Below are 25137 nucleotides of genomic sequence, written 5' to 3'. Positions count from 1 at the left end.
CAATCTTTATAGACTGCTTGAATAACCATCTAATTCGGTGATCAGTTGTGAACCTTATTTGCTGGCAACTCTACACTTAAAAGCTAACACAGATTTAATGCCAGCAACCACTGTGATGAAAATAGTATTTTAGTTTAAATAAAGACTAGGCCAGATTTCAAGTCTTGCCAGAATTCTTATGTCTTTTATTTTCTTATAAGTTTACATATTATATATTTAGAGTCAGTCTCACAAGTGAAAAAAGATATAGCTATTAATACTCTTGATGATAAATTTATTGACATAACATAGGAATATTACCCAAATCCACTCACATTATAAAGGTAAATTTGAGCTGTAATTGATTCAAGAACCAAAACAAACCCAAAACTCACCAACTGAAATAGGAAAAAAACACAAAACCAAACCAAATACAGAAGATATAAATTTGAGGATGAGCTATTTTGTTTTAACTCCTTCCATTTCATTTGAAACTTACCTGGGCAAGGCAAGATGTTACATTCCTGGTACTCCAGAGATGGGCCAAGGCAAGGAAGTCCCCCATACTTGGGCTCAGGATTGCTGCAGACCCGTTTGCGATTCCGGATACCTCTACTGCAGTCACGACTGCACTGAGACCACGGAGACCAGGGTGACCAGGCACCATTGATGGTATGAGCAGAGTATCTTCCAGAACGCAGGAAGTCCCCTGACAATCCTAATAAGAAAAGGGTCAAAAAAGTAATACTGAATTAAAATGGTGTCTCATCCCAAAACAACCTTTTCCTCTTCAAATGTACTCCTAGGCTTCTAATAGTAAATAATATGAAGAGAAGGGTCCTGTCCTTTAGCCTCACAATCCAAACCCTAGTTTCATCTTAAGAATCTTTTCTTCAACAGAAATTTCACAATCACTTACACAGAACTCAAGTGAAGAGTTGGATCCAACACTTCCGTTAAAGCTTCATGGCCACAATGACTGAACTAGACAATTTACTCCACCAAAGAATGATAAAAATTATCTCTCTCTTGCACAGGAATTACCATCAGAAAATCTCCAAATATATTACATAGATATAATTGCCTCTGTTTCACAGGAAGAAGGTGACAAAGGAGACAGGCTTGAGCTTCCTGTGATCACTCATCGAGCCAGCTCCCCTGGTCCTCCTGCAGGGCTCTGCTTACTTAATCCACCCAGCCTCCACTGCTGCTGGCTGTGCACAGAGGCTCATGGGTATCCCATGCATATTCAGAGTTTAGATAGTGTCCACTAATAATTCCACAAAGTCTAGCAAAACTACCCTTTTGTGAAAAGCAATGTTTTGCCAATTTAAAAATCAGTTTATTTTCCACTGAGTTGAAGTGTTCTAAGCCACATATCAGCTATGAAAACCAGCTATGGTATCAGCTATGAAAATTCCTTTTTAAAACAATCATTTTTCATCATTGGAAAACATATTTTCTAAGTGAGTTTAGTACAGAGAAAAGGCATTAGATTAAACAGCAATGCATGAAGTCTGCTACTTATCAGTGAGAAGGGACACACAGATCTTATACACAGCATCCAACCAACAGACCTGGATATATCCCTGGGTGAAGTTCTAATAATCTGCAGTTCATTTGAGCATCTCTGTCACTTTGGGCCTTGATCCTGCAGGTGAAAAGACTCCCTCAACTGTACTAAGCACAACACAGAAATCACTCTTGAGTTGTAGCTTTTCCTGTAAGCATCATTACTAAGCATCTCCACCAACACTGCTGGGACTTCCTACTGTTGTCAAAGCAGTTCACCTTTCCCAGTGGAAACTCTAAGATTGATGGACCAATAACTGCAGCTTTTATTACAAGTACTTACTAAAGTAGCTTTGATGAGAGAAGGTCCTGTGAATGGTACTTCAGCCAGCAGAGAATGTGGCAGCTCTCTATGCTAGAGCTTCAGTATTGACAACATAAGTACAGATAAATTACATCAACAGTGGAGAAATGCAGGGGGATTGTTGGCAGCTCTAATTGCAGCACAGATATCTATTCTTAAGGAATTGTTCTGTGCCCTACCCACAGGCATAAGTATTGTGGAAATATGAAATGGAGATGAAGAATCAGAGGATTTACTGAACGATGCCATGAAAACAGACAGAAATAATACCGTGAGGAGTCTGCCCAACAGCAGTCCTGCACTGAACAGGATCAGCCTTCTGCATAACCATGATGGAGGAGCCTCTTATTTGCAGTGTCCACCCTATTTCTATCCATGCTTATGGCATTAGTAACACTGCTTAATTTCTTCTTTAAGAAATATGTTCACAATCATCCCAAAGTAGATGAGGGTTTGCATGTTTTTATTCAACGCTTGATAAAGTGCAATATTGGAATGATGATACATTGACATAGAAATACTGGTAATAAGAAACTGCTGAAATTAATAAGAAAACAGCAGAACTGCAGTATAAAAATGACTAAAAATGGATAAAACCTTTCAGGAATTATAGAGGGTAACTATTTCTCTCCTGCTGAGCCAGATTCTATTACACAGATATTAAAAGCAGCATTTCAAAAAACAAGACATACATTCAAATGCAAAAAGGGGAGCAAGTACAGAGAAACAGAACGTGAATTATGAATACAGGTCCACTTTCCTGCTCTGTGAGACCCTTTTTATGCAATTTTGTATCACTCTGGTCATGGAAATTCTCAGCTTATGTACACAGTGAGGTCTGAAAACAAAATAATAATATATTTAATACCAGAATTCTAAATCAAGGGGGTTTTAAAGTTATTAAATTAAGAGCAATGCAAACAATGAAAAAAGTATAATCAGACCAGCCTGCCAGTCATTCCATTCACAACTCACTGCAGGGTGTATCACTTTGTGCTGGTCAATCCATCACACACTTCATAAGAATACTAGGATATTTTGAAGACATTTTTCCAGGATATGTGTGGCTTTTTAAGTCCTAAGAAAAATGTGCAACCTTATCTGACATTATGGTATTAGACGTCTTGTCATTTAAATTGGGGACTGGGGAGTGGAATCTTCTAAGGCAAAGCTCTAAGGTAGCTTAGAACTGAAACAGAAAAATATTCCAAAAAGAATCTTTTCAATGTGGAGTTTTGTCGGCAGCAAGTGTTCCCCTGAGTTTTCTTCTTTTCAAAGCATTAAAAAATTTATTATAAGGACCAGTCTTTTTACAATTTTACAGTAGTTAATAAAGTGTTCATAAAGGGGCTTTTAGAATTTTCTCTTCAGACAGAAACTACACAATAAAAAATTAACATTATACCATTAACAGCATGAAAAGTGACAAGATCAGTTTGCATTCTGGGAATACTGTTCTATATATTCCTTAAACAACATTATAGCCTTTTACAATGAGGGGACAAGGTGCACAGATGAAGGAAGAACAGTGGATGTTACTTATCTCAACTATAGTATTGGTTTTAACACTGACTCACATAACTTCCTGCTAGACAAGTCAATAAAGTATGAGCTAGATAAGTGGACAGTGCAATGTGTTGAAAACTGGCTGAGCAGCCAGGCCCATAGGACAGTGATCAGCCATTAAGTGGCCAGAAAAGTCACGAATTTCAAACCTGATTAACACCATCATTAATGACCTGGACAATTTTGCCTTGACTTTGAAGACTGGCTGATACACCAAAGGGTCATGTCACACTTTGACAAGGCAGGAAGAAACCTCATGGAGTTCAACCGGGGAAAATGCTAAGTCTTGAATCTGCACAGGAACAACCCCATGCAACCATACTTTGAGGGCAACCACCTCATGCTCTGCAGAGAAGGATCTTGGGGTTCTGGAGGACAGAAAGATGAATGTGAGCCAGCAATGGGGAAAAGAAGGAGCTTGGGTTACATTGGGAAGAGTTTTTCCAGTCGGTCATGAAAGGATCCTTCCCCTTCACTCAGCACAGGTAGAGAGCCCATCTGGGGCTCTGAACCAAGTTTCTGCATCCTTCAGCTGACAAGTCCTGTTTATTAACTGAGGTAGTGGAGGGGATGGGGAACAATTTAAAATTAATCAAAAGATTACATTGCAGAACTTGTTGAAGCAAAAATTCTTCAGAAAATAAGTGTATATACAGCACCAAGTCCTAGCCTTACCACAGATTACATCAAATTCGACGGGAGAAGGCAATAAATAGAAAAGCATTTTAATCTTTCAGAGCAAGTGGCACAAAACTGAAAAGTCCAAATTGTCTCATTAAACTGTGGTTTTCTGGCTTGCTGCTTCTGTTTGCAGTTTGGGCCACTTTCAGATTGCTCCACATCCAACTCCAGAGACAGAAACCAGATTGTGCCACCCAATAAAATCCAACATTAAGCTGCTTTTCTCAGCTTACTGCTCCCAAGATAAATATATATAGTCAAACCAGGATGCAATGGCCAATGCCCTTGGCATGGTAGCAGCAAAAGTCTAGTTGCCAAAATAAAATCTTAGCCCCAACTTAATTAAAGCCCATCTACAGAAATACTTGTAAAATCTGCAAAGAGAATGATCAGTCATAGCATCATCAATAAACTAATGAATAGCTTTCCCAAGACAGACAGAACATCTGTAAGTCAAATTCTGATCCAACCTTTATGACAGGTTCATCGTTCAAATGTTTTAAACTAAATTGTTCTCAGAAAGCCTATGACTGACTTAGAGCCCTATGAACAACTAGAAGCAAAAATTCTGCTTACAGCTTACCAAGAAGCTCATTTTCAGTTGTTCAGAAGTCATACTCCAGTAACAAACTGTTGCACACTTTGGCTAGAAAAGGGCATTTAACTACTTGATCCCAGTACAATTTCAAAAAGTAGCTGTCCTAGTCTAAGGTGAAAAGTTCCACAAGTAACAGCAAGTACTGCAAAACCTTCAGTAGAAGTCATCATAGTGATTTTGTGGACAAAATAACCATTAACTTCTAAGATCATGGAAGACAAAAGATATCAACTGACATCTAAACAAAAGACTTTTCTCTCATTTTAAGCCCTTCTGCTTTGTTCAGTATCAGTAAAATTATAGAGAAATTAGTACTGCTCTGTGATGATTTACTTATTCCATAATGCAAACATAGCTGAAAACCATTGCCTAATTAATTGATATAATTCTGATATAAACCAAAATGATTCAATGATTTATAATTACACTTTTAAAACTTTTTGGTTGAATTGAAATAGCCTCATAAATACACAAGAAATTAATTCTGTCTGAAGTCATGTTAACATGAAAGTCACCTGCCCTGACTAGCACAGGAGAAAAAAATCTGCGTTTGCAAAAGCTTGTAATGAGACTTTGGTTGGCCTGATTCTGCTTGAAAACTGCAACACTCTCAGCCAAGTTCAATTAATTTGCCTTAAAAGTGAAGCTCTATTAAAGCACATAGTTTAATAATAATTTCCTAGTCTAGCCTGTAGCTAAGTAATACAGCCCTAAGTAAAAGAGAAGAAGCTGTGACACCTGATAAATTATATTACTTGACTGATTTATGACTTATGTCCTCCAGTTCTGACCTAACAAAGAAAATTCAATTATCCAAGCAGTCTAGGTTCATGACTTTAGGAAAAGATGATCTGAAGCCAAAATTCAGGTATCCTGAATCATTTCTAAGTGACAGCATGAAACACTGCTTAAAGCACAGAGGTAACAAGGATAAGCAAAGATTGTTTCAGTTTCTGAAGATAGTCTGCAAGTTATTTGACAATATTATTGAAGCATAAAACTTACATAACTTCAGGCCTAAATACCTGTAACTTATAAAAAAATTTATAAACCTCCAAAACATAGTAAAATTGAAATAGTAAAACATAATGGCAAACATTAATGCAATGCAAAGATGACATATTTTAAAAACCCAAAGAGTATTTAGATGGAAGATGTCATGTTAGCATGAAAACTTTATTTCTTTTACATAGTTTTTCTGTGTTTAATTATTTAACCCCAAAGTTCCACTGAGTTTTGTCAATCAAACTTGAATTTGTCATCAAATTCAGTTCTAACTTCCAGAATTCATTTCGTTCTTACTCAGAATACTGCAGCTTAGCTTCAGTACGACAGTATAAGAGATAACATCTCCAAACTTACTCCTTCTGAGTACAGGACACTCCTGATTATCAGCACATATTCTATTCTGTAAAAGTTTTTGAATGCACTATAGAATTCCTGTGGGTAACACAAGGAAAGATTTAATCAAACTTTTCACAAGAGATCATAGGAGAGTAATTCAGACAAAATCACATCCTGCCTTCACAAATAACTATTGTTATGAGGTTTGAGACAGAGGAAGCACCAATAACTAGGAATCTAGGTGCAGATTTCCAGGTGCCAAGGAAAAAAAAAAAAACAAGGCAAAAAAAAAGACTCTTTAAGAGCAAAATGAATGAAAATAGAAGTATTTCCTTTGTTAATTGCCTTCAGAAAGTATTTTGGACGTCAACCTGGTCTCACTCTGGCCATGTCAAAGTCAAGTGTCTTGTCTAAGCCCACCATTGCTGTCTGCCTTGTACACCATGGAAAGAAGGCAGGATCTATCTCCAGAGGGTGAACTGCACCCATTATATCAGATCATTATCTTCAATGGGCCCCTCATTCCTCAGGGGGCTGAAGTTCTCTTTGTAGACTACTATAGAGTCTAGAATTTGGATAAATTCAACTTGGAAATATCAGGCAACCTCATACCTTGTGAAATATTTATCCCTGGGTTAAAAGATTATGTTTTCAATAAAATTATTGCTATTTATATATCAGATAATCTTACAGAGAGCCAGCATGTCTAATGTAGATATCTAATATGTTTCATAAGCACATATTAAAGCCCAGGCTAAGGTAATTTCTATACCCTGAATGCTGGATTGTACAGACTGCATTAAGATGTACAACAATGTACACAATCTCTTACAGTTTATTTGAAATAGCTGTCTCTTTCCTATCTGAGCACTACATGAAAACCCAGAGGCAGGGAACAAGATTTATTTTTCTTTCCTCCTAATCAAACTTCAGATCAGAAAAGCATGAATACAGTCTGAAAATGCTACTGCTTACTTGATTGAGATGGAAATCTTACCACACTCAGGGGGAGTCTAGTGGGCTTCTGGCAAGAAGTTCTATCTCTAAGCTCAGACTGCAAAGAAAGTTTGCTTTGCTAGCATCTGACAGTGAAACATGATTCTGTTTAACACTGTGTGACTATAGTTGCACAGTGGGAGATTATAGGCAATGAGAAAATTTCTAACAAATGGGTCCTATCTGCAAGGAACAGAGAACTGATCTCTACAGAACACATCTTTGGTAATGAGGTATGCCAGGCACTCTGTACCAGAATTAATCTTTCTGTAAAAGCCAGAAAATTGCTACAATTCTACATGGAGATAATGAAAATAATGCTTCACAGCATCCAGGCTCTGGTCAGGTGGAAGTTATGATGTTTTCTTGCTATCTAGGTGAATGCACCTATGAAGGTGTCTGCCATAATTCAAGGTTTCCCATTCTCGTGACTTCCCTCTGCCCCAAAAGCTACAGCTACTCTACACGACTCTTATTCATGTATTTTCTTCCTGTGAAATCAAGGAGCAGTGTTGAAATCAGAGCAGAATGGTGTTGGGTTGGCCCACATGTAAACCTGGGAGCAAGCAAGTGCTCTTGAATTCTTTCAGCTCCTGAATGCTGTAGTTTAGATGCAGTCAGCAAATTTCATCTCATCAGCAAATCAAAATGGTGCCCCCTCATCCCTCCTTCAATAAATGTTTCACTCCATACTGTTCTGATATCCATAATCAGAAAATTATTAAGCAAACAGTCTCAACATAAAATGTGCTATTGTCACCAGAAATGTATTGGTTAAAGCAGCCACTTGGAACACTGATCGAGTTTCACCTTTCATTGCAGAATAATTAAAGACTTACTGGCCAAAATAAATCAAAGAATGAGTGCAAATTAATGACAAAGCCATAAGGGCACTCACTAGAAAGAACAGACAGATGTATAATAGTTTCTGCCCTGTCAAGTACTCAATAAGAAGTACTTAAATATTCAGTAGTTTTGGAATTAGTCAGCAAAAATCCTTCACCCAGATGAACATTTCTATAACTATGCAACAGGGTTGAGGTCATGCACATACACTTCTCCAGTGATGAATTATTTCATTCAGGAGTATTATCTTCAGAAGTAAAAAAACAAAAAAATCTTCAGAAGTAAAAAAAAAAAAAATTTTCATGCTAATCAGGCAAAAAATGCACCTGAACCACCATCCCTGCCCCCATTACTTGCACACTGAAATACTGCTTTATTTAGCAAATTATAGGCTTTGTTACTTCTGCCTATATTCTGCAGGAGTCAGACTATGCATCCAGCTCCAGGAGAGGTCTTATGATTATGACTTCAGAGCTGAGAGAGGTGTCTCCATGTCAAGTTTGAAGTTCTTGCAGCAATGTGATCTATAACAAACTGGCTCTTCTCTGGTTTGCCCTACTGACCTCCTCTCTTGTCATGCATTGGCTTTTTTATACTCCTCTCTTACATGCTGCCATTTCAGCTGTCAGACCAGATTATACCTAGATTCTTCTGTAGCTTTACTTCTACTTGTGATAACTTTCCCAAGTCTGCACTGCCTGGTAAGAAAAATATTCTCTTTCTCATTTAATCTCATGAAATTTTAAAAATGTATCATCCATATCTAAGTGCTGGAAGACAGCAAAAAGCAGCAGCACCACCTTGAAGTCTCATTAAGGACAAGAGACAGGTCATACACCAACTCTAGCAGAGCAAAATCTTTGCCCAGTAAAGTCTGAAATTTAGTTTGGATGAAAACAGAATAGAAGAAACACTTGTGACAAGAGCTGCTCCATGCCAAAATCTGCCTTGCTATCCAGACCTAAGTGAAACCCCAACATTTGACATTGTAGATTATATGAAATGGGAATGACATAGAACACAAAACTAAGTCTTATCTGGAGTACCACTGGTTTTGTTTTATGATTTCACACATTTCACTATTATACATTTATTAAAAAAATTGCTAACATCCTTCCCCCTCCAAAGAGACACAGATGCCAAGTGAAACAATAAAGGTTTTGTATGGGATGAAGTGTGGGGGGGAGGTGATGGGGGAGAGAATGGAAGTTTCTAGCATATTATCACTGAAGCCAACTCTGCAGCCTCCCCCGCTACCAAAACCTTGACATGTAAACTTAGTAGAGGCAGGAGCTTAAAACTGACTTGCACAATAGTTGGTCTGTTTGAAGAATACTGAGAATTAGAAAGTTCAGGGTCTCAGAAACTGTTCTCTCTTTGTGGCCTTAGATAAGCCAAATGCCTTCAGTTATCCTTTTTTTTTTTTCAGCTAACCTAGGTCTTGTGAAGATACAAAAGACTATGTAAGTGGAAAACAGGCCTATAAATATTAAAATATAATAATAAAATCACAATATTTTTAAATTATATTACTAAAATATAATACCTTAAAAGATACACTGATATACAATTAAAATTAGTTAATCAGTGGAATGCATTAATAAAATTAGAATGATTTCTCCTAGTTTTAATTTTTTACACTTACACAAAACTAGGTATTACTGATAGGAAAATAAGAAAATTCTGAAACAAAGTAATTCCAATTTAAAGTCATCTAAATTTGAAAATATTTGGAAGGAGTTGGTTTTTAATACCAGAAATTAACAGAACTTTCAATTACCAGCAAAAGCACAACATCAACTTTTATAAGAGAAATTATCCAGTTCATAAACTCCTTATTTATTTAAACACCTGTATGAATCTTACAGGTGTTACTTTCAAACGACTGAGCAGAAGTTCTTCTTAGAATATTCCATACTTTGGAAATTTGTTAATGTTGCACAAATTCACCCCTAGTAAAAGCTCACGGGAATATAAGGGGTTATAGAATCTTACAAGATCAGGATTACTGAGAAGACTATTAAATTAACCTGACAAATCTCATAACTGGTGATGAAAGACACTTGCTTAGGCTGAATGATGACTACATCCAGGCTACATCCAGAAGAAATACAGGCTACGCTCCCTACTGGGATCACTGGGCCCTCCTTTTCATTATCAGTTCTGTCACACACAACACCAGCAAGCAGGAACCTCCGCTCTAAGCTGAAAATGGAACTGCAGGCATGTCCTAGCAGGGGGCAGGGTGAGCCTGCCTGGCTCTGCTCACCGTCTGTGGAGCAGCCGCTGGTGCCGTCGCTGGAGCAGTAGCGCATCTCGATGCGTTGCCGCCCCACCTCCAGCAGGTTGGGGTCGGGCAGGCGCGCCTTGCAGGTGTATCGGAAACGCTGCTCGTAGTGACCGCCGTTGTCTGAGATGTTCACCGGCGTCCAGGGTGTCCAGGGAGTTGTCTTTTTTAACTCTGGGCAGGCATTGGTGTTGCAAGGCTGATATTCCTGAAAGAAAAAGGTCATCATAAACACGGTCATCAAATATGACCTTAAAAACACCCAAGAAATGCTCAGACAAAAAGATAACCCTTTTAAAAACATTCTCAGATATTTTTTCAACATTTCTAATAGCATTGATCATCAATGAACTTTTAATAGCAGTCTCAAGTTGAAAGTGTTGTTTCCAGCTTCTATGCAAGCGCAGTACCACACTGCTAAAAGCAATAATATATCAGTACAAATTAGATCTATCACATCCATAAAAACAGTAAATCAAACACTCTAAGAACCATAATCAAGCATATCCTTTATAAATTAATAGCCCCAAGTAAGGTGAAGCTAAATATGCCAAAGCTTTTAATTAAGAAGAATTCGAATAAACTGCAAGTACACGTCACAAACCAGCAAATAATTCCTTGGTAACATCTAGTGGCATATGAAAAAGCAAACCACTGCCCCATTTTGTATATTGCTTACATACTTCAAAAGGGACAACAGATAAAATTTGTTTTATATTACAGATTCTGGCTCACTGAGTTACATGTTACTCATAGCTCCAGAATTGCTAAACCTATCTTCAGAAGCAAATTCCCTGTGGAGTGATACACACTAAACGGAACAGATGACATTTAAGAAAAAAATGCAGAATTGCCAGTATTCTCACAAATGCAGACTTGTCAGTATTCTCAAGCCCCACACTCTACATCTTCTGATAAGTATCATCATGGTCTGTAGGTCCTGCCTATTCATTTTCCAGAACAAAATATACTTCATCTGATGCAAATTCTCTGTAAAATTTTTGGATGAAATTAAATAAGCATTGAAAATCAGAATGAATTCACACTGACAAATTATTAAAGATTAAAAAAAATAGGCATCAGTGGCAAATCTTTTAAATTTTCTCTCTACCTCTTGCTTTTAAGAAAGAGAGCTCCTTCTGAAAAGCAGCCTACTAAAATTTGTAATTTCACTAAATACTAAAAATTAAGGAAACAATAGAAATAATGGGTTTATCATATATTACAACCTCCTTCTTCCACAATCTATACCCCAGTTGATACCACCATGTTCCAACAAGCAATAGATTACCTAATCCTCTCTTTCCCATGGCAATAATGTCTTTTTTATCTCGTATTTCCCTCTGTCCACTACCTCTTCTCACAGATAGTGTAACTTACCCAAATTAGACCAATCACTTTCAACCCATATTTAAATTTAAAGCCTGTGTTGCTATTCAAATCTAAAACAATCTTATTGTCTGAGAGCTTTTCTAATTTTTCCATATGGAGTTGAAAAAAAAAAAATCCTCAGAAATCCCTGTCCCACTAACACAGTGATACACCAGAGAACCCTGAACCATTATGTTCAGGATTCTCAAGTTCTGAGACCACAGGGATTTGTGATAACCTTGTGTTTCCACAGCTTTGTGTTACTTCATATATAAAGAGCTCAGACCAAAGGCTTCAGCTGGACTACTCTTGTTCCCTCCTGAGGGCTGTGCAAAGTCATTCCCTACCTTAAAACCTTTTAATCATTTCTATGGCGTGTCAAGTCATACTCACAAGTCATACTCAGGCATTCCATTCCCATTCAGGGAAGATGATCAACCTTTCTGGGATCTGAGCGTCAGCCTGTCTGGTTTCTGGTTCAGAAGACAGCAAAGAACAACCAAATCATTTGCTCCCAGGTTCAACAGGGAAAGTAATTTCTCCGTGCCTCCTCAGGACTCAACTCTTTAAATCAGGTATGTCTTAGACTTAGGACAGAACATGTATGACAGTCCTCCTTGCAGCACATGAACTGTAAATAAATAAATCATTAAATCTGCCTTTCCCTGTCTTTTATTTTCTTTTTTTTTTTTTATGATGTCTAAGATGTCTAGCAGTGATGAGTCTATCACTTCCCCAGATCAGCTGTTCTGCTATTTAGTCATCTGCAAAGCTAACAAATTGCAAGTTAATATGAGGCTGAATTTTGCCCTTAATTTAATTTTCCAGTCACTGAATTTTGCTATGCCTTTATCAATGATGCTGAGAGTGTTTCTTGTCCCAAAATACCCATATATAATGATAAACTAAGCTCAGCTTGTTAAACCTACACAGGATTTAAAACCTGATTTCCAGGTCCTGTGCACCCCAATGTCTTCTATTTGTCCTATTTCCTCATTTTCCTTAAGACTGGATACCAAAAATGGACTTGGCATTCTAGAAGCCATCTTATCAATGCAGCATGCAAAAGCAATCATCACCCCATTCTCCTGACAGTCTGACTTTAATATGCACATTATTGCATTAGTGCTTTTTCCTTCCACAAGACTGTACAAAGAGTCGAAGTAGACTCAATTATCTTTGATAACCTGTCCTTTTCTAAATCACAGCTTAACAACTACCTATAGATTTTTATCCCACACAAGAGGCTGGTACTATTTGGCAATATTAAAATATGTTTTATTAGCTTCTGCAATTATCTAACATATTATTTACTACCTCACCAATCTCTGTCCTGCTCAAGCTTTACTGAAAATGTCTTAAATCACTGTCTAGACTGTTGATAAAAATGTTAAGTGCTATTGACCCAAGAACTGATTTCAGGCAGACTCTACTAGACACAGTAATTTATATCTGCCCATTGACACCACATTTTTCAATTTGTCAATGAACCAGCTTTTAATCCATTTAACATTTGTCACATATTTCAGTTTTCTAAATCAAATTATTTTCTGTTGCAAAGGTAAATGTCTTGGAAGAGGAGATGTGCTGTATTACTTTCAAACATCTTGCATCCCAAACTCTTCTTTATTAGTAAGTAAGCAGGAAAAAATCAACCAGTTTAGTAGCTACTACCCTGTTTATTTCAATATAGTCACAATAGTCTAAAAATCTCAGTTCTTAATTTGCTATTGATTTTTGTACTGATATTTTTCAGTCAAAACCAAAAGCTGCTAGAAATAGGAGGGCTTTCTCTATTAGGCATGGCATAGAAAGGTAAGGGTCATGTAAAGCAGAATATGTGAGGTATGTAATGGACCCTTTGTCAAATAAATATAGCTAGTAGAGGAAGGAGTTAATTTAGTGGCAATGTATTGAATGTTGCTTTGCTAACACACTTCTGAGATGAACACGTCAGCTCCCTCGCTCCTAGAAAGACAGACTGCCAGTGCTCAGTATGCTTCAGGATGAGTAGCCCCTTCATACACCCTGACAGAGAGCATATGTTCCTATGCTGTTACCAGCATAGAAAGAAAGATGTTCCTGAAGAGTGTCTGTGAAGACTACTTATTAGTTTTTCCTTTCCTCTTGCTTGCTGCACAGCTCATATGAAAGTTTGAGTGCTGTCATGCGTATCTATTCAACCACTGTATAATAACCACGAAAGGCTCAGAAAGCTGGGCACACAAAAGTACATGTACTTTAACTGGAGAATGTTTGCAGCAGTAAATAATCTCTCCAAGAGAAAATTCAGAGGACTGTTGCCAGAATGGATGACTCCTTGGAGTTCTGGCACTAATAATGTCCTGGCAGAGCCCCCTGGCTTCTCTCACAGACAGCGAGTGCTGCACTGCTCTGCTGACTACCACGTCTGCCACAGAGCAATCAAAAACCATGTGGTGCTCGCTGAGAGCATCGATGTGATCTGATGCTGAGAACTCTGGTAAAAACAGAACAATGAACTTGCTCTGAATTCCCTCAGATGTGCAAGTGAGGAAAGGGGGAGAGAAAAGTAATAGTTCAGATTATACATGGATATATTAAGTGCTGCTAGCATGAAGATATAGTCTAACAGGAAAGGTTTGAGAGGGAAGAGAGAGGGAATATGGAAACTGATACCTCTGCTTGGTTTACCCTCCTCTTATCACCTTGTCCAATGCTTGAACGATTTACCTAAGAAGGATTTCAAGAATATGGCCCTCTCCAAAGCAATTTTACCAGCTAGAATCATGGGCACATTAATCAAGTAACCACATGTAAGTCTCAGATGAAAAAAAGTCTCAGATGAAACACTGAGGTCTCATCTCAGTAGTAAGACAGAGCTAGAAAAGGAGTGAGGAACTCGGCTTCAATAGTGCTGCTGAGAGGAACTGAGACAGCAGCTGCTAAACTCCACCTCTGACATTCCACATGGACTGAAGGGAGAGATGGGGTCAAGCTCTCCTGGGGGATTCTCTAGGTACTCAGAGAAATACTTCAGGGGCTCAAGTGATGGATTATGCACATTAGTCCTTAGGGTACACTTGTGGACTCAGAGCAATAATTACTTGAGACCATTTACAGACTCCAAAAATATCATTGCAATAGTTGAAGCTTAACCACATTCTCAAAGTTCTCTTTGCAAGTTGTTCTAAAACTTGTGGTCTAATTCACCATATTGTGGCTTGTAGTTTAGATTGGATTTAGCCAGTGAAGACAGTTGAATTTAGGCCTGGCTATACCTGGTAAAGATGCAGTAAGAGTTGCAAGACTAAATTTTAGGGCATAACTCAATATTGCAGGTTTTTGGAGATCACTGGAAATTTTACAAAAAATATGCAAATAAATACATACCTCACAAAATACATGTCTGTGAAAATGATTGTCATGGTTTGACAATATATTTAAATAAAAAATGATCATGAAGAATACTGGTGGTAATATGAGAAAAGGCATCATAAATTAATATGATTATTTGAAATCATAATATATTTGGAATAATAGATAACGATTATGCTATTAAGCAGCTCCTTGCTTCTGTCCTTAAATGTATTTCCTAGTATTTTTGCTAAATGGAAAAAGACTATTAGTATCATGTTTTCTACCAAGATTTATTTAGAATTATTTGGTTATATTATTTTAGAAAAGGACAAGTAAAATGCAATTTCAAATTAGAGGAGACTATTGTTAAATAAGATTGAACAAAACAACAAAACTCACTGTTTTCTCCTGGAGGACAAAAAATTGACTACTTATTTTTTAGCCTCTGCATAGCTACTTCAGTCAAATTCCTAAACATTTTGAGAATCTCTGAGACTTTTACTCCTAGTTTCAGGTTGATTTTAATTAACCAAAAAGCATAATACTCTGATATCTCCTTAAAAAACTAGGCAAAAATATTATCTACATTTGAAGTACTCTTTTTTTCATTATAACCACAATTCAGACAGAGAGTTCTATTCCTATTTATATGTCTATATTATGGAGGGATTTCTTCTAACAAGCTCTTATTTCTTTGATGCATATAGTATGTCTGTGTGGAATGCACTTCAGTAGCTCCCATCTCTATTTTTCTTTCTCACCTGTTAGTGTGACAGACAAAGCAGCTAAATCAACACTGACAGTGTATTCAAATATTTTCAGTCCAAGAGGTATCTTTTATGATTTTATTTCAATATATTGTATTAGTTCTGAAATATTTTTTGAATCACCAAACAATCCATTGGTTAAAAAATACTTAGAAATTTTTGCTTTTTTGTACCAGCATGCTAAAATTCAATTTGACTAGCCCAAAATAATTCTTCAGGTATTAAGACACTGGTAGAAAAGAGTGTTGCTGATCCATAAATCGAATGGTGTAGAACATCTGTCACCTGAGACAAGACAGGGCTCCAAGATATGAGAACCTCAGTCTCTCAGCCATCTCTCAGTCCCTGAATTTGCCACAGCAATACATAGTTAAAAGAAAGGATAGCTCTCACATGCAGGCAAAACAAAGGCCAAACCGAATGCAACAGGGCTACAAAACTCCAGAGAAAAACAGTGCCCATGTAGAGGGGGCCTTGTTTACATATCAAAATATAAGTTCCCTGAAGACCTAATACACCCTCTGTCTCCCCAGGAGCCAAAAGACAGATAAAATTTATCATCCCGTGGTTAAAAAAACCAAAAAATCACTAACTGAACTTTAAAAGAGAAATGGCTCATTTATTTTTACTGCAGAAGTGTAAAGTCTTGTCTATTTAAAGAGGCATTTTTAAACTAAAACAAACAAAAGACAAGTCCCTGATCATACTTCTATTTATTCCACAGTTCAAAAAGCCAGGTTCTTCAACCAAATACCAGTAGATATACCTTAGCTGAATGTAATTGTGCTGCTACAATACTACTCTAAAAGCATGACATGTAAGAACACTCGAACTCCATTAATTTCAATCCATTAAACAAAACATCTTCTACCCTGTAAATTTCACTGCTACACTTGGAAAACAAACCCTAAATGAATTTCTGAGATCCTCACTGTATTTTAACCCACTTAGACATCCTAGTTTGTAGGCAGTGTTTTAGCTTCAGTTGACATCCATTGGAGGAATTCTCCTGATTCCAATGGAACCAGGATTGCAGAGACAATTGCTCACTGCAGATGCAATCCTGTAGCAACGTGGAGTAAGGCTAGGACACTGTCTAGAATGAATTTTAAAAATATTTTGATGGATAGAGGGAGGAAAACAAGTTTCTTCTGAACCAAAAAGATGTGTGTTTTGGCTGCAAATACTGACTGCACACAACTTTTTGTTTCAATTTTGTGTATTTTAAAGAAAAGAATTGGAAAAATCCCCATTGGTGTAAAGGGCAATTTAAAAGGAATTAAAGGCTGAATTTGGATCCCTTCTCCCTGGAGGAGTTCTAGGCCCTGTGGGCAGGTCAGAGGATTAGGACAGTTCAGGACTCAAATCCTTCCTGTATTCAATATCACTAACTTTACTTAGATAAGGGAAGTTCTTACTTTCATCACCTCTTCATAAACCCATCAGTCTTTGGACTGAACAAAGCCACCACTTTCATTTTCTACCAGACATTTGTGTAACTCCCCACTCAAAAGCTACATTTTATGTCAAACTCATCAAACTTTTCTGAAGGAAATTGCTACTACTGAAAATTACTGTTTTGCAGGTAAGTTGCTGCTTAGGAGATTGGTGTCCAGGGGTCATTTTCTCCAGTTCAGGAATCTTATTGTAAGTTCCACCTTGTCTGTGGTTTTGTATGCAGTGTTACAATCTGGCATATAATAAGCATGTCTCTAGTTCTAGCAGCCCCACTGTGAGGTGGGAACCACCAAAAGTGGGGGATGAGAAGCTGGGGATGTCACCACTTGAACCCAGAAAAATTTCAGAAAGCCAAAAGGGCCTGTCAGAGGACTAAGGATTCAATTATTTTTGTCCTGAGTGTTGCCAATTAGACTGGTGGAAAGAAAAGAAGTATTAGATATTACTGACTGGATGAAAGCAGAACACACAGGACCATAAATAATCAAGGCTGTAGGATTTACCAAAACTGACTGAAAAGTGATTTCTATATTGTCACATAGTGAAGGCCTCAAGTGCAGTAGGAAATCCGGAACCAAAATCTGAGCAGCATAATGAGAAGTAGATGGTGAAATATAAATATCATTAAAGGTAAGTGATGTGTTACTTGTAAGTGAATCAAAATTGATCTTTTCAGCTTTTAAAATCAGCACATAAATAGTAGCCTTGAAATACATCTTTATAAATTTAATTATAAAGAGAGAGAATTCAATTTTACCTTTAGAATTAGGAACGTGCTGTTTGAAAGACCAGGAAAAGAGATGTAGCTTCCCTGATCATTCAGTACTTCAGAAGTGGAGAAAAAGAGGTTGTTCAAAATTCCATTTTGGGAGGTATGATCAATGCATGGGAAAAAAGTGACTTCCTGCAGCTCAAGGAGTTACTGCTCAGCTGGGCCATGCTAACAATCTGTGCATGTGGCTTCATTCATTATAAATGCAAACCCAAAGGAAGGAGGATTAATTCAGATGGAAAATGGATGATTTCTTTTGCTATAATAACTCAATTGTTTGCAATTAGTTTCAAAATACTCTTACTGAGAAGCTTAACATTTTTAATGTAGGCTCTATAATTCCTGAAAAAAATCTTCTAAATTGCTGAAACAGTTATTATTAACTAAAAATACATTTTTAAACTGCTGGAAATCATGGCTATCCAAGTATTTATTAACTGAGAGTAAGACTTTTAGGAGCTAATCCAATAGTCAAAAAGACATAAAAAGGCTATCAACTCATCAATTTTAGAGAGTGCTGCTTCATAATCACTGCAAATCTGTTATCACTAATAAATTACCTTTATTTCATGTTTTCCTTCATGCAGGTTTCTAGAAAGACAAAGGGAGCTATGTTCTTGCTGTAAAAGGAGATCCCTAACAACACATTTTTGAACACCATAAGTGGAAGAAAATTTGGAATTTTAGTTTCCACAGACAACATCAGAGTTACTTGGCTACTTTGTGACCCGTAAAAAGTTTGATTCTTAGGTACCTGATGCTTAGATTCACGCAATGCTAGCTTCAATATTTGTCAATGTGGCTCCTTTCTTTAACAAGGCAGTTTCAAATTAGGCACAGCTGTAAGATAGTTCTTGAAATGTATATACTGAGGACACATTTACTTCCATAATATTTAAACCTGAAAAATCAACTGTGTGAAAAGCCTGCTGCCAAGTAATGCATAAAATTAGAACAGTCATTATTATTTTATATCTATCCAGAGATCACTCTTTCAGATACTTATTAATTTATCCTCAATCATTCATTATATAATCAGTGCAGCCTTATATTTAAAGTAATGCTTTTACCAGCCTACAGTTCATCATTGATCTTACTTTCTACAATGAGACAATCTTTTAGGTTCAGCTGAATGATCACAATTTAGGATCAAAATCTGAAGGAAAAAATGCAGATATTAATCACTGGTACATCAAAACTGACCTGATAGTGTGAAAGTATTAGCTGCTTATGCAATCATTTAGACAATAAGCATTCAATTACAGCTCTTTTACTTGGTTTTTTTTTTGGGTTTTCCCACATTAAAGATTAATAAATTGTGTTTTATAAAAAACTGGAAGCAAAATTTCAGAAAACTAATTTTGGGAAGAGCTGAAGCCTGGTTTTGCTCTGAAAAGCTGATTATTGTAGTATTCTTACTGTATTTTTCACATAAAGGACAACTTAAATGATAAATCAATCACTGGAAGGAAAAATTCAATAATGTCACTCCTGAGACAGCACTTAAAATGTTAGAGCAGTTCCTAAATAACAAATGTGTAAGTGATGGAAATGGTAGAAAGTGAACAGATGAGGAGCCATGAACGTCAATTCAGAGTTGCCAGTCCAAAGCTAGGAGCTGCAGTAAAAAGCAGAACTGCTTGCAGAAATGTGTTCAACTGTGGAAGTATTTAAACCCATTGGAAATTGATTTAGATACACAAAGACACGGATTCAGAGATTTTGATCATTGCACTTTCTGATGAGGTAGCAGAAAGGCAGTGATCTGCACTTCTGAATATGAAGTCACTTAGTAAGGGATCTGAGTATAGATTTGGAAGCCCAGTGGATATTGCCAAACATTCAGCCGCCAGATCCATCCAGCCCCAGACGGTTTTTATCTCATCTTCAAAACTGACAAATACCAGAAAGTTCCATCTACTCAGAGGAAATTCAAAGATGGAAAGTTAATGTGCATATAAAAATCCATATCTTCACAGCTCAAAGGCTATTCCTCTGTGTATGAGTGAGAGGAGAGAAACAAACACATCTCCCATTCTCCAAATTCGTTTAAAGCAATGTTGAGAGACACCACCTATGGCAAATAGATATACAAGGTAGGTTAAAAAAAAAATCCACTGTGCTATCAACATCTTTTTCAGGCCTTGACCAAGGCCTGTGGAAGCATACTGAACCAAAAAAATGCACTTAAGCCCAATTTAATACGTTATCATAGCACAAACATCTGCCTTTCCCCAGGGCAGAAGTTACAGCTGAGCTGACAGATGTGACTGTGTGCCCACACCTCAGTCACTGCTGCTACAGTCAAGAAGATAAACACAAAATCATCTTCAGTTATAGCTTGTAATCACTTGGACAAGGAAGCACTGCAACCAAAAAGCCAACATATTTGTTTCTGCCAACTCTGCTATGGGAAAACATGATCTTTAGTAAAGGAGGACACCTGAGCTACTTAAATTGCTGTAGCAAGCATCAGTTTAACTCATGTGTTAGAGCCCCTGGATATGTGGGGAAAAAAAATACCACAAAAAGTAAAAGGACAATCAAAAGAGTAGTTTAAAATTTTACAAGTTGCTGCTTGAAAAGCAGAAACAAAGAAACAGATATTTGAAAACTATGCCTCTAGTTGTGTTAATAAATATAAATTCAAATTACCTACAAACTTTCACGTTTGTGCTTAACATGCTGAGTAAGTGAAACTGCACAGACAATTATAAATATACAATTGTCTGTCATTTTCTCATGAGTGGGTATTAATTTCTTTTAATTAAATCATGTACATTTAACACAGAATTCAATTTCCCAAATGTATGGCTCCATTTCAAATGCTGTGGGTTATCTCACCTAGCTTCCAAATTTTTCTGAAGGCATATGGGTCTCTCACATGGCCTCTGATGTATCTCCACTACAACTTACACCCAGAAGTTCACACCCCCTATAGCTTCCCAGAAGCAACACATGGCTCTGTTTAGGCAAATCTGCATCCTGCCTTTACATCCACCAATGGTGCCTGTCATTTGTCAGAATCACATCAGAACTGAACCTCCTGTTTCACATTTTCAATTTAATTTGTGCCAATCGAAAAACCTCCCTATAAATCAATTTCTCTCATACAACGCTCTTTATTTTTAGACATTTTAATGCTCTATGTTTTATATAAAGTTTATTTACAAAGCTTTTAATTTGTCTACATTTTTTTTAAGTTCTGTGTCTGCAAAGAAAACACTTTTTGATCTTCAGCCAATTCCTGGTAAGACAGATGTTTCTGGGGGGAAAAAAAGCACTACTTATATGCTGACTTCATATTATGCTCTGTTTCCAGTATGAGGAAGATACAGCAAAAATAACCATGGGCTTCCTTTGTACCTCCTCAAATAGGAGCTGTTCTGTAGTTGGCATGACCCTGGCATAAACCAGATCAGGTTTTAATTGACATTAGCCGGTGTGTTTCAGCTCAGGATTTCTGAACACTTGCTCTGCTGCTGTGGGGAAATTCCTTAGGATTAAAGCTCTTTCATTTTACACCTTGTTTGACATCTCAGCAGAAAGGCTAAGCAGTGTCTAGGGGCAAGGTGGCACTGCTAAAGACATTGAAGCCAGAAAGTTAATGAAGAAAACAAAAGGAGGAGATTATAGACTGTAAAAAAAAAATCATAGGAAAGAAAATACTGTGGTAATGAAAATAAACTGACCAGGGACAGAGTCTGGTTTCCTGAACAAATTAAATCAAAGCACAGTTCAAATGGAGCATTTTATGAGTCTTAACAAGTTGGAGATATAGCAATATATATTGTCTTAGTGCAATACTCATGAAAGCTCCTAAAGAAGGACTTTGCTACTTAATGTACACACAGAATCCTTAGCTTCCCTTTATACACAGCTATGCTCATCTCAAGTCTTGCTGCAAATCAAATTTCTGCATGCCAGCTCTGCCCCATTTCTTGACATAACATGCACATAAACTCATTTATAAGAGGAAGAAAAAAAGGAGATGAGAAAGGATTGATTCACACTGCAGTGATCAAATTGGGCAGAAAAAAACCCCCAGTTTGTCAGTGAATATGACATCTACTAAAATTTTTCTCTTCAACATACTAGAAAAAGTACATAAATAGCTAAAAGCTACAAGAGTTGAATTACATGCCAGAAATTGGAAAATTTAACTGTGGCACGTGCCTCCCAGATGCTGAGGCTGCAGACTGCCATTGGGTAGTTAGAAATGCTGTGCTTGCTTATCAAAGCAATATGTAAACAAACCAATAATAACTGATTGGAAAAGAGGGATGGGAAATACATGATGTTGTATTTCTAATATTCCTAGCAGTGTGGAGAGGACTTACTGCCTGTAACTATGGGACCATGGCTGGAATATACAACTGAAACTCATGTGACAGAATTTTAGCTCAAGTTCAGGATGGGTGCCCTGAATTTACACAGTAGACTTAATAATACAGGCTTGATTTTGACAGGTCTGTAAGCATACCACCAACTCTTTGCCATTTTCAGGACAATGACATTAACAGCTGGAAAATAAAAGTGTTAGTGTTATCCTTTTCCTAAAAATGGCCATTTGCTCTGTGTAAGCATTTTGTATTCACACTGTGATTTTAAATTTGAAATGTCTGGCTATTTATAAACATTCTGGCCTACCAAATAAAACTTTCAAGGCAAGTTTGATGAGAATTATGCTGCTGGAGCAATCTATTCCTGAAGGACTGCACTCTCTGGAAGGGACTCAGGGTGGAGCAGTGCTTGAAGAGCTGCAGCTTGTGAAAAGGACCCAAGCTGACTAAGTTAATGAAGAACTGTCTCGTATGGGATGGACCCCATGCAGGAGCAGGGGAAGACTTAGGAGTTTTACCCTTGTGGAGGAAGAAGCAGTAGAGGTGATGTGTGATGAACCTCAGCCTCCATGCCCATGAAGTTTAGCCTGGAAACAAGGGAGAAGTGGGGGAAAGGTTCTTTTATGATTTGGTTTTAAATCTCACTACCTTACTCTGATTTGACTGGTAATAAAATAAAATAAACTGATTTCCCCAGTCAAGTTTGTTTTGGCCATGATGGGCAACCTAGTAAGAGATCTCTCCCTGTTCTTACCTCAGCCCAAGAGCCTCTTATTATATTTTCTCTTGCCTGCAAGGATGAGAATGGGGGTGACAGAGCAGCATTGGCATCCAGCAAGCCTCAATGCACAACATGACAGAGGTGCAAAGGTAGTCTGAAGTAGTATATACATAAAGAGAAAATTATAGCTAAAGATTTTTGCATTGAGGGGCTTTTTTCCCCAATTGGACAAGTTGGTAAAGCATCTTTCTTTCTCTCTGACAGCCTTCTCTGATACTCAGGAATTTGTCACCAAAATACAGAAGTTCACAGGAGAAGAAGTCTTTCTTCTAGATGCTCAAAGACAAGGCAACACCAGTAGGACCAGTAAAGGTAGAAAATGGGCCAAAATAGGCAGGACAGGCAGTATGCTTTGTTTCTTATTTCTCCTTAAGAAGCCTAGAAAAAGATCTTTAAAGAGGAAAGAAAAAGAAAAAATAGAAAAGCAATAAAGGTTATGACGCTGAGCTATTTGCACACCCACAAGAAGTCCTTAATGTGACTACATAAAATAAAAGCAGCTACAGCTAAATAAATTCCACTGATGAGAAAATGCAGGTATTTGATAGGAATTTGGGAATGAAAGTGTGAGGGACTGCAAGCAGTCCCTGGGATCCCAAGGGAGAAGGAAGGAAGAAGATGACAGAATAGAATTTTCAATAATCTTCATGCAGATAAAATTCTCACAAATCCTCAAAGGGAAGGCTTGAATGTGGCTTCCTAAAATGCTAATTCACCTACTTACACTGTTGCAGTTTTAAAAGAACACAAGAAATGGTATATCTTTTAGCTCTGTAATTCATAAATGTGTTTATGTGGGACTTAAGTTTTGGTCACAGATTCCAATGCATCTTAAAACAGCGGTTTCTTATCAAGGCGTGGGTGTTTTAGTAAATATTTCAGTATCAGTGATGATGAGGTACAGAACATGCTGTTCAGGGAAGGCTTGGTTTATAAAAGCAATCACTCTGCAGACATTGAATGATACATGAACTCTCTGTCTTAATGGATCCCAGTGCTCTATGAAACCTAAGCCATTCAACCCAGGTACTTCTGTACCAGAGAGAGGCATGAGAGAGATGCCTAGAGGGATTTCAGGAGGCAGGAATGCCACATGTAAGTTTACTAAGGATTTCTTTAAGGTATACTAAATCATGTGTCATCACCCAGCTTTCTTACTCTTAACATCAAATATTGCTTGCAGAAATTATTTCAACAGATGCCATTTTGGAACAGAGCTTTTTTACTTTGCCTTTTTCTTTCTTTTATATTTCATACAGGCAAAATAATATTTTTGTAGCTCTTTTGCCGCCTCAGATTGCCTCTCTGTCTCTCCATGTTTAGACAAGTCTGTGAGAAGTCACAACTTTGAAGTTGTCTGTTCCTTGAACTCTAGCTGATATAGCCAAACCACTTCTTAAATTATGGAAGTGGTTTTTAAAATCTCATGACAAAAGAAAAAAAAGTTAATGTGATCACTTTGCAGGATGACAAAGAAAGTATCTGATTTTACAAAATGGAAAGTTCTCTATGTCCTCTGAAAGAACCTACGGCAGATGCAACAGGGTAATTATTTGTTTTTAAACAAAGATTCCAGATAGAATCAGTCCAATGTGTCACAGTCTTGTCCCTCAGAGGCAAAAAGACATTTGATTTTGTATGTGTGAATGTTCCAAAAAGCATTTAGCTAGCACTTGAACACAGGATCTGTAAACATATGGCTGCTCACATCTCTCTAAAACACAAATCATTACAGAAAATGAAAATTACTTTTTGTAGGATTCAGTGACATTAAGCCCTAAGAAAATTTAAATCATTCAGTATTTCAAGTCAAATGAGAATAGCATCCCCAAATACTTTACATGCCCATCACTCCTTCTATCAATTTAGCCTCAGAGAACAATTCTTAGCACAGGAGGAAACTGAGTGAGATACAGGAACAACATCTTCTGCTACAATAGTACTAAATGTGATTATTACACTCTAATGTTGTGTTTTTTTCTGAAGAGATCCTTTCTTCTAGCAGGAAGGAGAAGTGGGCGCAGAGATTGCTTGCCTTTCTAACAAACAAAGCAATTCCTTGCTAGAGGGTCACATGGATTCACATTATGCCAACTTCAGATTTCCTTGAGACTCCTTTAATGAGGTCCCATG

General features: G+C 37.2%; 1 protein-coding gene across 5 annotated transcripts in view; it reads right to left on the bottom strand.

Moving 5' to 3' along the window:
* SEMA5A (semaphorin 5A) overlaps positions 1 to 25137 on the bottom strand; it is a 372788-nt gene that overhangs the window by 24566 nt on the left and 323085 nt on the right. For all 5 annotated transcript variants that reach the window (XM_058824781.1, XM_058824771.1, XM_058824791.1 and 2 more), the window contains 2 exons: positions 10156 to 10381; positions 479 to 697 (listed from right to left, as the gene is read on the bottom strand). In XM_058824781.1, the coding sequence (XP_058680764.1) occupies positions 479 to 697; positions 10156 to 10381 (445 nt within the window). The remainder of the gene's footprint in view (positions 1 to 478; positions 698 to 10155; positions 10382 to 25137) is intronic.

Source organism: Ammospiza caudacuta, chromosome 1 (assembly GCF_027887145.1).
Source record: "Ammospiza caudacuta isolate bAmmCau1 chromosome 1, bAmmCau1.pri, whole genome shotgun sequence".
NCBI classification, from domain to species: Eukaryota; Metazoa; Chordata; class Aves; order Passeriformes; family Passerellidae; genus Ammospiza; species Ammospiza caudacuta.
The sequence above is the reverse complement of the archived record's forward strand: the minus strand, read 5'-3'. Positions and strand labels throughout refer to the sequence as shown.